General features: G+C 35.8%; 1 protein-coding gene across 1 annotated transcript in view; it reads left to right on the top strand.

Annotated features, from left to right (window-relative positions):
* The window catches only part of LOC132560020 (protein broad-minded-like), a 35386-nt gene that overhangs the window by 19507 nt on the left and 1147 nt on the right, over positions 1 to 14732 (top strand). Inside the window, exons 20-34 of the mRNA XM_060224679.1 lie at positions 366 to 453; positions 1357 to 1475; positions 1959 to 2078; positions 2791 to 2879; positions 3902 to 4012; positions 5230 to 5341; positions 5788 to 5878; positions 6212 to 6235; positions 8804 to 8938; positions 9223 to 9306; positions 10404 to 10473; positions 10967 to 11088; positions 12009 to 12163; positions 12564 to 12704; positions 13110 to 13298. Coding sequence (XP_060080662.1) covers positions 366 to 453; positions 1357 to 1475; positions 1959 to 2078; positions 2791 to 2879; positions 3902 to 4012; positions 5230 to 5341; positions 5788 to 5878; positions 6212 to 6235; positions 8804 to 8938; positions 9223 to 9306; positions 10404 to 10473; positions 10967 to 11088; positions 12009 to 12163; positions 12564 to 12704; positions 13110 to 13298 — 1650 coding nt within the window. The remainder of the gene's footprint in view (positions 1 to 365; positions 454 to 1356; positions 1476 to 1958; positions 2079 to 2790; positions 2880 to 3901; positions 4013 to 5229; positions 5342 to 5787; positions 5879 to 6211; positions 6236 to 8803; positions 8939 to 9222; positions 9307 to 10403; positions 10474 to 10966; positions 11089 to 12008; positions 12164 to 12563; positions 12705 to 13109; positions 13299 to 14732) is intronic.

Below are 14732 nucleotides of genomic sequence, written 5' to 3'. Positions count from 1 at the left end.
CCTGTGTGACTTATAACCCATAAAATATGGTATATCTCAAGTAACGGCACTTGAAGTAAGGGTATATTTATGGATACTAACCAGAATATTTATAAGTGTTAAAGGTTACTGTTACTTTAAATAGAAAATGCTTTTCCCTCAATACTGTATCCTTTTCTGTCACTCCCTCAAGACTTCAAATTTGTTGTCCATTAATGTTCCATGTCAATGGTCCATGCGGTCATTGTTAGAACAGGAAGTCAGTTTCCACCTTAGTCTTTGGTTCCACTGTTCAGTAACTGAAACAACAATCACAAAGATTTTCCTAAGAAATAATGGTTGGTAAGGATAACTTGCTAAACATGGTGACTTGTGTATTTTTTAAGGTGAGCAAGTGTGAAAAGTTTGGATATGGTTACATGGTGACACAAGTGGCTGGTACTGCTCCAGGAATGGTGGCTCTACAGAAAACAGGTGAGAATATATTATATAATTATAAGATCACATTACCTCACAAGTGAGAATTGGTGACATATAACCTATAGCCATCGTGTTTCGTCTATCGTCATCTCCCATGCGCAAACCTTCCATTCAAATTACTTTTCCTCAATAACTAGAAGGCTCAGAGTACTGATATCGGGTTTGTAGCATGATGGGATGAAATGCTACGTAGTTTGTTAATATTAATGACCTTTACCTGCTTTCAAGGTCACAGAGGACAATTATGTTAAAATGTTTAAATGACTTCTCAATAACTAAAAGATATTATGCCTGTAGCATGCTTGAAGTTATGGCTACAAAGTTTTGTAATATAAATGATCTCTACCTGCTTTTAAGGTCACAGGAGTGAAATACGTCAAAATTTAAACAACTTCTTCTTAAATATAAGGCCAAGGGTGCTGATATTGGGCCTGTAGCATGCTTGGATGAAGGGCTACCAAGTTTGTTCATATTATTGACCTTGACATATTTTCAGGATCAAATTTGTCAAAATCTTTAAATGACATCTTTTCAATAACCAAAAGGTCCATGGTAATAATATTGGGCCTTTTAGCTTGCTTGAAGTGCCACTAAGTTTGTTAAAATGAATCCCTTGACCTACTGTCAAGGTCACAGGGGTCAAATGTTCTGATATGCATAAGCAACTTCATTTCAATAAACAAAAGGCCAAGGGTCTTGATGTTGGGTCTGTGGCATGTAACAAGTAATATGTCCAGAGTAATGGCAGTTGTGTAGTAAATGTATAAAGAATATGATTTCAAATTTGCTGAAAATGTCTTTATGAACCAACCAATGTCTTCTATGTCAGTTGTAGTGTAGTTGAGCAATTTATTTAGATGACCTTTAATGCCCATGTGCCTCTTGTTTCTGTTGAAGGCTATATCAAAGCATTGATAGCTGAGCTATGGTCAGTTATGGAGAGTGGACTGTCTGACGCACCACTGTACAGTGCCAAGACCTGGCCTGTTGATGCTGTGGATAGACATGCACATAAGGTATTAGACAATAAAGCTTGCAGTACAAAATAAATCCTTTTATTTCTCCAGCAATAAGCCCATGCTATTGTATAAGCTCATCCAATATTCAAGGTCATTTAATTAACCGAGCCCTGACTTCATGTCAAAGATGTAATTTTGTCACCGTGGGCTTATTACAGGATCGGTGTATTTTTCATTCAGAAAAAATGTAATCTTGTTTTTATGAGCCAACATTTGTAACTCACTTCAATCTCTATTCCTTAACTGTTTTTGATTTATTATTTTTTTCTGATGAATTTTAACTACAATTACTTCTTTCATTTGGTGATATACAGTAAATTCATGCTTGTTTTCATATATCTACACTTAATGACAAATTATACATGCCAGTGTGACAGTAGCATCAATAGATCACATGAAACATTGGAGGCTTGATATAAACAACAAATGGTGGTATGTGTTGATTGTATGTAAGATTACAGCAATAATTGATGATTACAGCACCTGGTCCGTCTCCTCAATGTCCTGGCCTCTTTTCCTGCTGTGTACGAGGTGCTTGCTCGTAAACCTCTCCCAACTCAAGATGAGTACACATTCCGTGAGATGCCTGAAACCATTGCTGTAAGTTTTCAACAGAGTGACTGTTAGATATTGAAGATTCCAAACCTAGTAAGGATCCAAGGTGTGCAACTGGATCCCTGGATGGAGCAGTTTGTGTTTGTCAGGAAGCTGAGATCATGAACCTTCCAGTCATAATTATGTCCTGGTACATTTCCCGAAATATACCAATACATACCAAAACTGCATGTGGTGGGCCTTCCACATGATATTTAGTGAGATGGCAACCAACTACTTTTAGAAGACCCCTTACCTCTAAAAGACCATGACTGCTTAAGCAAATAAAAAAATAAATGGTTATCAAAAAAAAATCAATGCCTCAAAACTCCTGAGATCAATAGCACGCTAAGTTTCTCAGAGGTTGTCCTGTTTATTTGTATAATTTGTAAATATTTATCAAATTCTTTATTCTGAGGTATTCTAAGATAATTACAACTCTAACAAACTGTAAGTCTCACAGTAGATATATTGTTCACATTTAATTAAAATGTAGATGAAATGCAGTCAAATTTAGTTAAAACAGTTTGAAATAGTCTAATATTGTTTAGCAACTGAACTGTGAAATGATAGCGATTGTACTTGGTCTGATGAAACACACAATGAAATTCTGATACTCACATTCATTTTTGTAGAGGTTTTGACAGGAACAACTGAGGTCGTAGTGGCCTCTAAAAGAAAAATTTTACCAATTTTCTGTACAATGTTCCTTTTCCAGGGTTTTATTGATAGACTGATCCTGGTGGACTCCCCGGGGAAGACTCACTCTCTGTTTAACTATGAACACTCCCATGTGTTTGGCTTGAGGTAGGAACAATATCTGTCATTGTCAAGGCTGTGTTAGTCAAATCAACATAACAACGAATTATTTATAATAAAATATAACTGTGATGTGTAAACTTTCAATATTTTTTGACATCTGATCGTTATTTAGGATCTAGTATATAGTATTTTAGTTCTGTTTAATTGTATGATTTACATGTATTATTCATAAATGATGAAGTGCAGGAAAATTATATTATAGGGTGTTAAGTGTGATGATCTCATATCTCCTAATTACAGGGTGTTAAGTGTGATGATCTCCTATCTCCTAATTACAGGGTGTTAAGTGTGATGATCTCATATCTCCTAATTACAGGGTGTTAAGTGTGATGATCTCATATCTCCTATCTCCTAATTACAGGGTGTTAAGTGTGATGATCTCATATCTCCTAATTACAGGGTGTTAAGTGTGATGATCTCATATCTCCTAATTACAGGGTGTTAAGTGTGATGATCTCATATCTCCTAATTACAGGGTGTTAAGTGTGATGATCTCATATCTCCTAATTACAGGGTGTTAAGTGTGATGATCTCATATGTCCTAATTACAGGGTGTTAAGTGTGATGATCTCATATGTCCTAATTACAGGGTGTTAAGTGTGATGATCTCATATGTCCTAATTACAGGGTGTTAAGTGTGATGATCTCATATGTCCTAATTACAGGGTGTTAAGTGTGATGATCTCATATCTCCTAATTACAGGGTGTTAAGTGTGATGATCTCCTATCTCCTAATTACAGGGTGTTAAGTGTGATGATCTCATATGTCCTAATTACAGGGTGTTAAGTGTGATGATCTCATATCTCCTAATTACAGGGTGTTAAGTGTGATGATCTCATATGTCCTAATTACAGGGTGTTAAGTGTGATGATTTCCTATCTCCTAATTACAGGGTGTTAAGTGTGATGATCTCATATCTCCTAATTACAGGGTGTTAAGTGTGATGATCTCATATCTCCTAATTACAGGGTGTTAAGTGTGATGATCTCCTATCTCCTAATTACAGGGTGTTAAGTGTGATGATCTCCTGTCGAGACACATTCCTACTACTACAGTCCCAGTATAGGTTTCAGGATGTTCTTTTGAAGGCACAGGGTGAGAATCACCCCAACGATCGGTAAGTCAACCACACTATCACAACAATATGCATGCTTATCAGCAGGAAACACTACAGTAACGACATTAGGTCCACACAATACTCATGCACTCCCTAAATTCTTTTTCGTCTAAATTTGTATGAAAAAAACAGCATCAAGAACCAAATTTTGTAACTGTTATATATACTTAATAAACAATGGGTAATCCAACACTACAAGAGTCAAAGTAATTGTAGAAATATCCTACTGTGGACCTTAAAGTGGATTCTATAGATTTTCTTACTAAAAATACATGATAAAGAAATCTCTAATCTCCGTGTTGGATCCTTTATTTTGTTATTTTCTAAAAATAAATTCATGACAACAAGTAAAGATCTGTGACAAAAAATTATAGATCAGTGACAAATAAATACAGATCTGTGACAAATAAATACAGATCTGTGACAAATTAGTACAGATCTGTGACAGATTAGTACACATCTGTGACAAATAAGTACACATCTGTGACAAATAAGTACACATCTGTGACAAATTAGTACACATCTGTGACAAATAAGTACAGATCTGTGACAAATAAGTACAGATCTGTGACAAATTAGTACAGATCTGTGACAAATTAGTACACATCTGTGACAAATAAGTACAGATCTGTGACAAATTAGTACAGATCTGTGACAAATTAGTACAGATCTGTGACAAATTAGTACAGATCTGTGACAAATAAGTACAGATCTGTGACAAATTAGTACAGATCTGTGACAAATTAGTACAGATCTGTGACAAATTAGTACAGATCTATGACACATTAGTACAGATCTGTGACAAATAAGTACAGATCTATGACAAATAAGTACAGATCTGTGACAAATTAGTACAGATCTGTGACAAATAAGTACAGATCTGTGACAAATTAGTACAGATCTATGACAAATTAGTACAGATCTGTGACAAATTAGTACAGATCTATGACAAATTAGTACAGATCTGTGACAAATAAGTACAGATCTGTGACAAATTAGTACAGATCTGTGACAGATCTGTGACAAATTAGTACAGATCTATGACAAATTAGTACAGATCTGTGACAAATAAGTACAGATCTGTGACAAATTAGTACAAATCTGTGACAAATTAGTTCAGATCTGTGACAAATAAGTACAGATCTGTGACAAATTAGTACAGATCTGTGACAGATTTGTAAAGATCTAAGGTATGACCTGTGTGTTTCATATTTCAGTGAAGATCTCATCGTTGACATGCTTTCTGTGGAGAGAAATTATGTCCTGGTCAAGTCCTACCTGATTGGTGGACCTTCAGAGCGAGTCCATCCACCTCGCATCCTCGGTGAGGTAAGACACCACAAACACCAAAGTTATTTGTAAAACCCCTTTTCTAATAATAGATCTTCAATTTTACCTTTGTTTCTGAATAAAGAAATTTATTTACAATCTTTTGAACACAACACTGTTTTTTAATCAACACCGAAGATAAAGACATATTCATAATCAAGTGTTAAAGGTCACCTCAGGGACGGGAGGATGTGACTGGGATCAATCAGTGCCAAATGTCAAACTGCATACGTTCATTTCATTTTGGTGATTTTTTTTTTCTGGGTTATGTCCCTTTGGTAAAACCTGAATAAACATTATATGATGTGCAAGATTATTTGTTCATAGACTTTTACTTAATATATTTCTAATCTTAATTGTCAATAGTGATGTAATTTGGAGGTCATTCACCATGATCAGAGCACCTTGATATCACTTCTGGTACAAGATCTATTTTTGATTCCCAGGATTCTGTCTACCCATATCCATTGTTTTCATCATTTCCTGTTCCGCGGGAATATACACCAACAATAGGAGGGCGCACTACACTAAAACAAGGTAAGGTATAACCTCTGTGAGAGACTCTGAGGGAGAATTTCAAAGTACATAATACTTCTTAAAACATAATTTGTTTCAATTAAACTGTATTTCTTTATGTTAATTTATTTGGGTAAATGTTATCTCATTTGGACTTTGAAAGTAATTTTTTATATATTTGTTCACTTTGAAGTTGAAAATGTTGATATATTTTTAGTTCTACTTTCTTATATTATTTGATGTTGATTTGATTTAAAAAAAAAACATCTAGTAATTACAAAGGCAATAGACATACTTATTTCACAGCTTCCTCTGAAATTTAATTGTTTGTAATATTGTGAGGTTTGATTGCAGCATTTGTTGAATCAGAGGAGGAAGGTTTGTATAGAGTGATTGACAAGTTGATAAGCTGTGTAACTCCGCCCTTTCCTTATCATGCACTCCATGACCTGCACTCACTGTGTTCTATAAACTATAAATATTTTTTTTATGTACTAAGCACAGAATTACTGATAATAATCATTAAATAAAGAATTTTGTCCAAAAAACGAAACAGTGGAAGAGAAACTGGATTAAGTTGTTTACGGGTGACCTGCTATCTTATAATTTGTCTAGTGGTCTGATTATAGGGTCTTGTACATGTCAAAGACTTTTGTAAAAGTATGTAAGGAAAGTAGACAAGGTTCAATTTCTGGTTCCATGTTCGTTAATCCTGAGGTCCCAGGTTTGAGTCCCTGGTTGGAGCTCTTTCCTCCAAGTACACATTACTTAGGGGGTTCAAGTTGACAGGAAGTGATGCTTTTGGGGGGATTAGTGCTGGCAGGTAGTGATGTTTATGGTGGGTAGAGCTGGCAGCCAGTGATGCTTTTGGTGTTTAAGTTGATTGGAACTGATGTTTATGTGTAAGGTTTACAGGTAAATTCATAATTTATCAACTGGATTTCATGTAACTGACTAGATATTAAATAACTGACTAGATATTTAATAACTGACTAGATATTGTTGTTGTAGATATCATCTGTATATTGCTGAACAGACATGATCCTTAGAGTGTATCCATGTTATTCATCCTTTAAAATATTCCTTGCTTATCAGGTTATGCTTTTTCCTTTCAAACTGTCTAAGGCATTCTGGAAAATATGTTGCACTGCAATTTTGATTTCAGGTAAAAACTTATCAGTTACAAAATGGTAAAAATTATGAAAAAACTTTTGAATTATTATTGACAAAAAAATCGTTTAGGCATATGTCACTGACTATTACTGTATTTTGCAATAAGCTCAAGGGGCCAACACATTACCTGTGACTCAAAGTCAGGGGGTTGAGCTTATTACAGAACCTCAGGGGCCAACAAATTACCTCCTCTCAAAGTCAGAGGATGGGCTTATTACAGGACCCTTGGAACCAACAAATTACCTCCACTCAAAGTCAGGGAGTGGGCTTATTATTGGACACCCCGGCCAACACATTACCTCTGACTCAAAGTCAGGGGATGGGCTTATTATAGGACCCCCATGGCCAACAAAGAACCTCCAATCAAAGTCAGGGGATGGGCTTATTACAGGACCCAAGGAGACCCAACACAAAACCTCTGACTCAAAGTCAGGGGATGGGCTTATTATAGGACCCCCATGGCCAACAAAGTACCTCCACTCAGAGTCAGGGGGTGGGCTTATTACAGAACCCCAGGGGCCAACAAATTACCTCCTCTCAAAGTCAAGGGATGAGCTTATTTTAGGACCCTGGGGCTAACAAATTACCTCTTAAAGTCAAGGGGTGGTCTTATTACAGGATACCTTAAGCCAACACATGACCCTTTACTCAAAGTCAGGGATGGTCTTATTTCAGGACTCCAGGAGACCAACGCATAATCTCTGACTAAAAGTCAGGGATGAGGCTGTTTCTGTTAAAATACTGTTAGTATTTTATGGTAGTGATTCTAAGTGGCAGATTTGGATGGGCTTATTACCAGACATAAGTTTGCAGATAAGTGTGATAATGAATCAAAACTTAGAAATGATAAGATAAGCTAATTAGTTAAGTATTATTTGTAAAGTGTGTTGAAGATTTATACATTAACATGCATACTCGTTAGGGTTACCGTGTTGAGTACAGATCTAAAGAGTAGCATGTATGACACAGAGATACTCGTTAGGGTTATCATGTTGAGTACAGATCTAAAAAGTAGCATGTATGATACAGAAATACTCGTTAGGGTCATCATGTTGAGTACAGATCTAAAAAGTAGCATGTATGATACAGAAATACTCGTTAGGGTCATCATGTTGGATACAGATCTAAAGAGTAGCAAGTATGACACAGAAATATCCTGTCATGAGTACAGAAATATTATAGGATATGATATTGCAGTATATTGATTACACATGTATGCAGGAATTTTTTGTATAGACATATAAAGTATTTTGTAATGAGTACAAAACTGACCATGATATATTAAGGAACAACCTTATAGAGTACACACATTTAATAAAAAATTTGACATCCTAGATTGAGTACAGACATGTGAGAAATAACTTCAGTTGTGTAAAGGGAGATAACTGATTGATAATTAACTGTCATATATAGGTAATTATATTTCAGGGGATTTTTACCGCAACGAAAAATTCTCATTTTCATTCAATGTCAATTAACACACAAAAAATAGATTTCAACATTAACATAAAAGTTAAAGATTCTCTTTATCATTTGTTTCATTGAAAAAAAAATTTAAATGATGTGAAAGGTTACTGGTAACGGCTGTGTTCCTTTGTGTACTTATTCAAATGTCCCCCTTGCTTTGTACATTGTCACATATCATGAATTATTCTATGAATGATTTTGCTAATATGCTTTATAACAGGGAACATAAAATTATGGATGAAGTATCTTGAAGTGTGTGGTCCACAGTGAAATGGTAAATGTTTTCTCTTTGTACCTGTGTTACAGAAAATGACTTAACCAAGTTCCTAAGTAACACAAAGACATTCAAAGCTGACCGTGGAAAGACGACGTGGCTGGAAAGATGTAAAAACACCCTCACTAAGATGATAATAGCCAAGTCTGATCAGGTCAAGGGCATGGGTAGGTCATAACCTAATATAGGTCAAGGTCATTTGTAGCTCAATTAACTAATAACAGCAAGAGGAGCTCTAAACCAGAATATAGTTGACGGATGACAAGAATATTTCAACAAAGGTTTACCTGAGGAGGAAATCAAATGAAATCTGTAACGTTAAAGAAAAAAAAATAATAAAAAGTCGTAGAAAGTGTGTAAACTTTCAAGAAATTCTAATTTTATTTCGTTAAGTTCTGCCTTCTGTTTTGACACATACAACTGCTGATGATATTTATTTCATTACTATCAGTAATACAACAGCTACTGGAGACGTGTATTCCCCAGATGACAAAGGTTCCGGAGGAATGTGTCTTTCCGTTACTGGACTATACTGGTAAGTCAATCTCAGACATGTGCTAGTTATACAACACAGACTTATATAGTCCTTCATGGTTTTATGTTTTGTATTTATGTATAGATACACTGTGAACTATAGCAAAGTCTGATATATAGACTGTTTCTAAATTCATTATTTGTGTTTGAGCAAATATGATATGTATATAATTAATGGGGGCTATTTGGGAGAGTGTTTTATGTGTTGAAATGCATAAGCAACTTCTTCTCAACAACTAAAAGGCCAAGGGTCTTGATATTGGGCCTGTAGCATGCTTTTTCAACAAGCAATATGTCCAGGGTAATGGCAATTGTGTGGTGCATGTATAAAGAATATGATTTCAAGTTTGCAGAAAATGTCTTCTATTTAAGCTGTAGTGTAGTTGAGCAATTTATTTTATGCCTATTTGGCCTCTGTCATATTTAGGTGTTTATAGTCAGATGACCCTTAAGGCCCCATGGGCCTCTTGTTTAAAAAGACTACCATTGTAAATCTACTTGTACCAGGTACTTCTTTTAAAGTTCATGGACATATTGAATCAATGAAAAAAAAAAACACGAAAATAAACTTTGACACAATAATTTACATATATTTTTATGTATACTGGTGTATAATGTATCTATTGGGCTGTTTTTATGTGAACTGGCTGAAATAGTTTGTGTGGTTTGGAATTATATGTCAGATGTTGGAAATGTTACATGTGAATCTCAGAATGCACAGTTTCAGAATTTTTCTGCCAAACATAAAATAATCAACTTGTAATTAAAGATATTAAAGATAAAGATATTAAAGAAATGTGTGTGTACATTTTACTCTGTTTTATGCAGAAATTCTGAAAACTAATATGTTACGTCAGTTTCAGACATGAAGAGCTGGCCCCTGTAAACATATGCTAAATATTCCATAATCCAGAATTGGTTTCAAACTGTACTTGGCATTTTTCTTGCAGGTTCAAGCAATTCAGATGTTTAAACACTTTCACGAAAGCAAAATGTATTTAGTATGACCTTGTACAAAGATAGAGATTATGAACAATTTCTTTGAATTCATTTGTATACTATCAGAAACAATTAACCATTTTACATGGTGTTACACAGGTACAGATAGTGCTGTTAAGGCATATCATTTGTCTCCACTCCAGACACTGGGCATCAAGATAGCAATCAGGTTGGTATAGTCTTAATACTGTTTATTGATGTCCTAAAAAATATTGCTTGCAATTATGTAATGATATTGTATTGTTCAGTGAGATATGGTCTTCTCTTAAACCATGCAAATTTTATCATAACAACTTGTAAATTTCAGTGTTCTGTGAAAACTACCAGTAAATTTCAGTGTTCTGTGAAAACTACCAGTAAATTTCAGTGTTCTGTGAAAACTACCACTAAATTTTAGTGTTCTGTAATAGCTACAGTAAATTTCAGTGTTCTGTGATAACTACCAGTAAATTTCAGTGTTCTGTGAAAACTACCACTAAATTTTAGTGTTCTGTAATAGCTACCGTAAATTTCAGTAATAAGTTGAAATACATCATAAATTTACAAGTATGAATTTGAGTTTACATATTCAGCACACAAATCAAATGGTAGTAAACAGTTGCCAGGTAAAGAAAATAAGGCATTTCAGCCTAAATGACCTTTGACCTTATTTGACTTTAAAGGTACGGAATACACCTGAAGTTGATTCACACTTCGTCAGACGTCACAGAGAAGCTTACACACCTGATTAAACAGTGTGCCTGCTTCCTACAGCAGCAGCAGAAATCGGCAGACACCAACATCAGTAGCCTTTTCTTCAGGGGGTGCTTCTGCAGATTACTTACACAAATGCCATTTCTCATTTTCTCTACTCATTCATTCCAATTGTTTCCATGTGTGATTAACTCAGGTGACTGTTTAGGCCCCTGGGGCCTCTTGTTTCAGAATGTGATATTATCAGAAATATAAATACATTTTCTTTTTTTTTTTAACAACAATCACGAAACAAGCTTTAATCTTTTATCAATCACTCTTTTTGGCTCAAATGAAAGTGCGGGATGGGGAAGGGGTCTCACTGTGGAAGAAAACTAGAGTGCCATGGTAAATCCATATGGCTGAGCAGATGTTGCCATACCTATTCACATCTGCACTAGGAATCAAACCCAGGACACAGACACCTACAAGGTGAAAGGGGGTTGCATTTCCACATATCTTTTGAGGGACGGGTAAGATTTTTATGAAATTTGGTGGGTACACTTGTTACCTTAATCCCTTGCTCAAGTTTGATTATTGGCAAATTCTGCGCTTATTAAATCAGGCTGCCGTGACCTGATTTGCTGATTTCCTTTTAATCACTCTTGGATGCTGCTTTCTGCATGATATCTTTTGAAGGACTGGTCGGATTTTGAAGAAAATTGGTTGGTACACTTATTACCTTAATCCCTAGTTCAAAGTTCAAATAACAGTGACTTCCGCGCATATTTCATGAGGCTGCTGTGAGCTGATTGGCTGATTTCTTTAACCACTCTATGGGAAAACTTTCAGCGCATTATCTTAGGAAGGAATGATATAAAATTTTTAGGAAACTTCCTTTGTAGGCTTATTACCGTAACCCCATGGTCTGCCTCTATTTATATTTCGCCCTCGTTAATCTATTTTGGGTTTGATTAATGATTTTGGTGAAATGTCATCCATTTGTATTTGCTTTCCTTAACCTGTATGTAGAGTTCCTACAGGGTAACTATCCCGGGTTTGACTGGTTCGCTGCCACCGTCTTCCTTATCTTCAATGGTAACATAGAGAAATCCTGGCAATTCCTGTACAAGTTCTCAACACTCGGCTGTTCCGGATACCTCTGGACACCACGTCTTCACTCCTCCGTAAGTCTTTGTCCAACAGACTACAGAATTTTGAATAAAAAAAACTTTTTTTCTCCAGTTAACGTTTTGAAATTAAAGGTAACCAATTATGTTCTCACAATTGATAATTTAAGTGAACTAGTTCTGTTTGTTCCTTCTGTACACAGGTCACCTATGTTATCATGTATGTTGCTTGTACAGTAATAATAATGTTTGATTCACAAATTAATGGAAGGTATTTATCATAATTTTATGATAATCCCTCAAGACCAACATGGAAATTCTGGCCAAGAGTAATGGGAAAGAACTTATAGGTTCTGAACTTCAAGGTGCTGAACAGATTGAAATACAGGTGGGCTTATTACCAGACATTTGCTTATTTCTGGATCAGTTAGGAATTAAGATTTTATGACTGTTTCAGGTCCATTTGCCAAGTGCTCTCATGTCCAGTGGTATATCACCACTGTTCTCCAGTACAGGACACAATATTGAACTCATTCTTCAGATAGAGCTCCCCCTGGTGGCCTCAGCCTTCAGAATGTCAGGATACACACCTGCACAGGTAATTTTCCTCTCAGATACTACAACACACCAAAAGATGAACAGTGTCTGTAAGCATATACAATTTTAGGATCCAATGGGATAAGGATATAAGATATCAGTTTTATAGTGATAACTAACAGTATTTCTGTTTGTGGAAGTTCAAAATGATTAAAAAATTGAATAAATCAAGTATGTATATACAACAGACCTCGCTTTGATGGTATGGTGTTCTCTGGGCAACAGCAAGAAGGAATTTAAGATTTATGACAGAGAGTTTGGTTTATAGTTTATCTGGGCTGAGAATTTTTAGCTCTTCAAACAAAAGCTCTTAAATGTGATGTTTAAAGCCCAGATGAATTAATTCCAGTTGCTCATACTGTATGTGAAACAATCCACAACTATGTATCATATCATTGTATTGCAGATATGTGTTCATTGGCTGAAACAGTGTTTCTGGGACTACTTAGACTGGCAGGATATATGCCACTATGTGTGTGTGTGTATCGTCATGGGGATAGACTATCAGGTGTATATGTGTGTGGCAATTCTCCGCCACATGCAGAAGCGCATCATGGAACACATGCAGACTCATGACCTCATCATCTTCTTAAAGGTAGAGAGATTGATGCAGTAGTTTTTGGGAATGATTTTCCAAAAACATTTTGAAATTATACTCAAAAAATATCTAATCTGTTTCACCCTGTTTTTTTTAATGCCCCAATCAATTTAGGTTTGTAGGGAACATGTAGGTGGGCTTTGTCCCATCCTGTTTCGCTCTTGATTAATCAATGTCACCACTCCAGTAATTTTATTTCTTAAAGGATTTTGATAAAGTTTTATACAAAAATGTAATTAATACCTTAGATGAGTTCATTTTTCGGTTACTAAGGTTACTGTTACTATATAAAGAAATTTGGCAGAAAGTGATACTAATATTCATTGGGGTCATTTATGTCTCAGATATATTCTAGTTTTTTCTCACAAATTGCCAACAGTCGGATCACTTGATGTTCTTGTTGTTTTATTCAAATTCCCCTAATTCTGTGGTCCATCGTCCATCCATCCTTCTGTAAAAAGTTTTTTTATAGCTATATATTGAGAAGTATAGGATGAATCTTTCTCAAATTTCTTATGTAGCTTTCCCTTGGTCCCTATTTGTGCCCTTTTGATTTAGGGACTGATCGGGAAAAGTGGCTGACAAACGCCCATATTGGGTTTAATTTCATGGCAGATTGTTATCGCTAATTCCTGAGAGGTACTGGATAGATCTCTTGCAGATTCAATATTTAGGTTCCCCATGGTCCCTTGTGTGCTTTTGATTTGAAGCCTGATAAAGAAAACATTATGGCCAACAGGCCACCATTTGGGATTGTGCCTAACAAAATCTGTTATTGCTATTTTTTGAGAAGTATGAGGTGGAACTCTCTCAAATTTCATATGTAGGTTTCCCATGGTCCCTCGTTGTGCCTGTTTGATTTAAAGACTAATCAGGAAGATTCACAGACCTATAGCCAACATGTTCTATCTGTTGACTCTTGCCGTCTGCCATCCATAAACTTTCCATTTAAATGACTTCTTCTCAATAACCAGTAGTGCTGATATTAGGCCTGTAGCATGCGATGATGTAGGGCTTCTAAGATTGTTAGGTCATCTGACCGGAAGGGTCAGGATGACCTCTAGCCATCCTGTTACGTCCGTCGTCGTGTGTGGTGCGCCACTGCAGTACATAATCTTCCCATTTAAAAGACTTCTTCTCAATCACCAGAAGACTCAGGATAGTGATATTGGGCCAGTATGGGATGAAGGGCTACCAAGTTTGTTCATCTTGACCTACTGTCAAGGACACAAAACAACATCTTCTCAATAACCAAAAGGCTAAAGGTCTTGATGTTGGGCCTGTAGCATGCTTTTTATACGCCCATCAAAAGACAGACGTATTATGGTCTGGCGCTGTCCGTCCGTCCGGCGTCCGTCGTAAACTTATGAAACTTGGTAGGCTTAATCACCATGATATGAAGTTGTGTTTTCCTGAACAGGGTTTTGATTT

The sequence above is a fragment of the Ylistrum balloti genome, unplaced genomic scaffold (genome assembly GCF_031769215.1).
Source record: "Ylistrum balloti isolate Yb309-2 unplaced genomic scaffold, AGI_CSIRO_Ybal_v1 Utg371002, whole genome shotgun sequence".
Taxonomy (NCBI): Eukaryota; Metazoa; Mollusca; class Bivalvia; order Pectinida; family Pectinidae; genus Ylistrum; species Ylistrum balloti.
The sequence above is the reverse complement of the archived record's forward strand: the minus strand, read 5'-3'. Positions and strand labels throughout refer to the sequence as shown.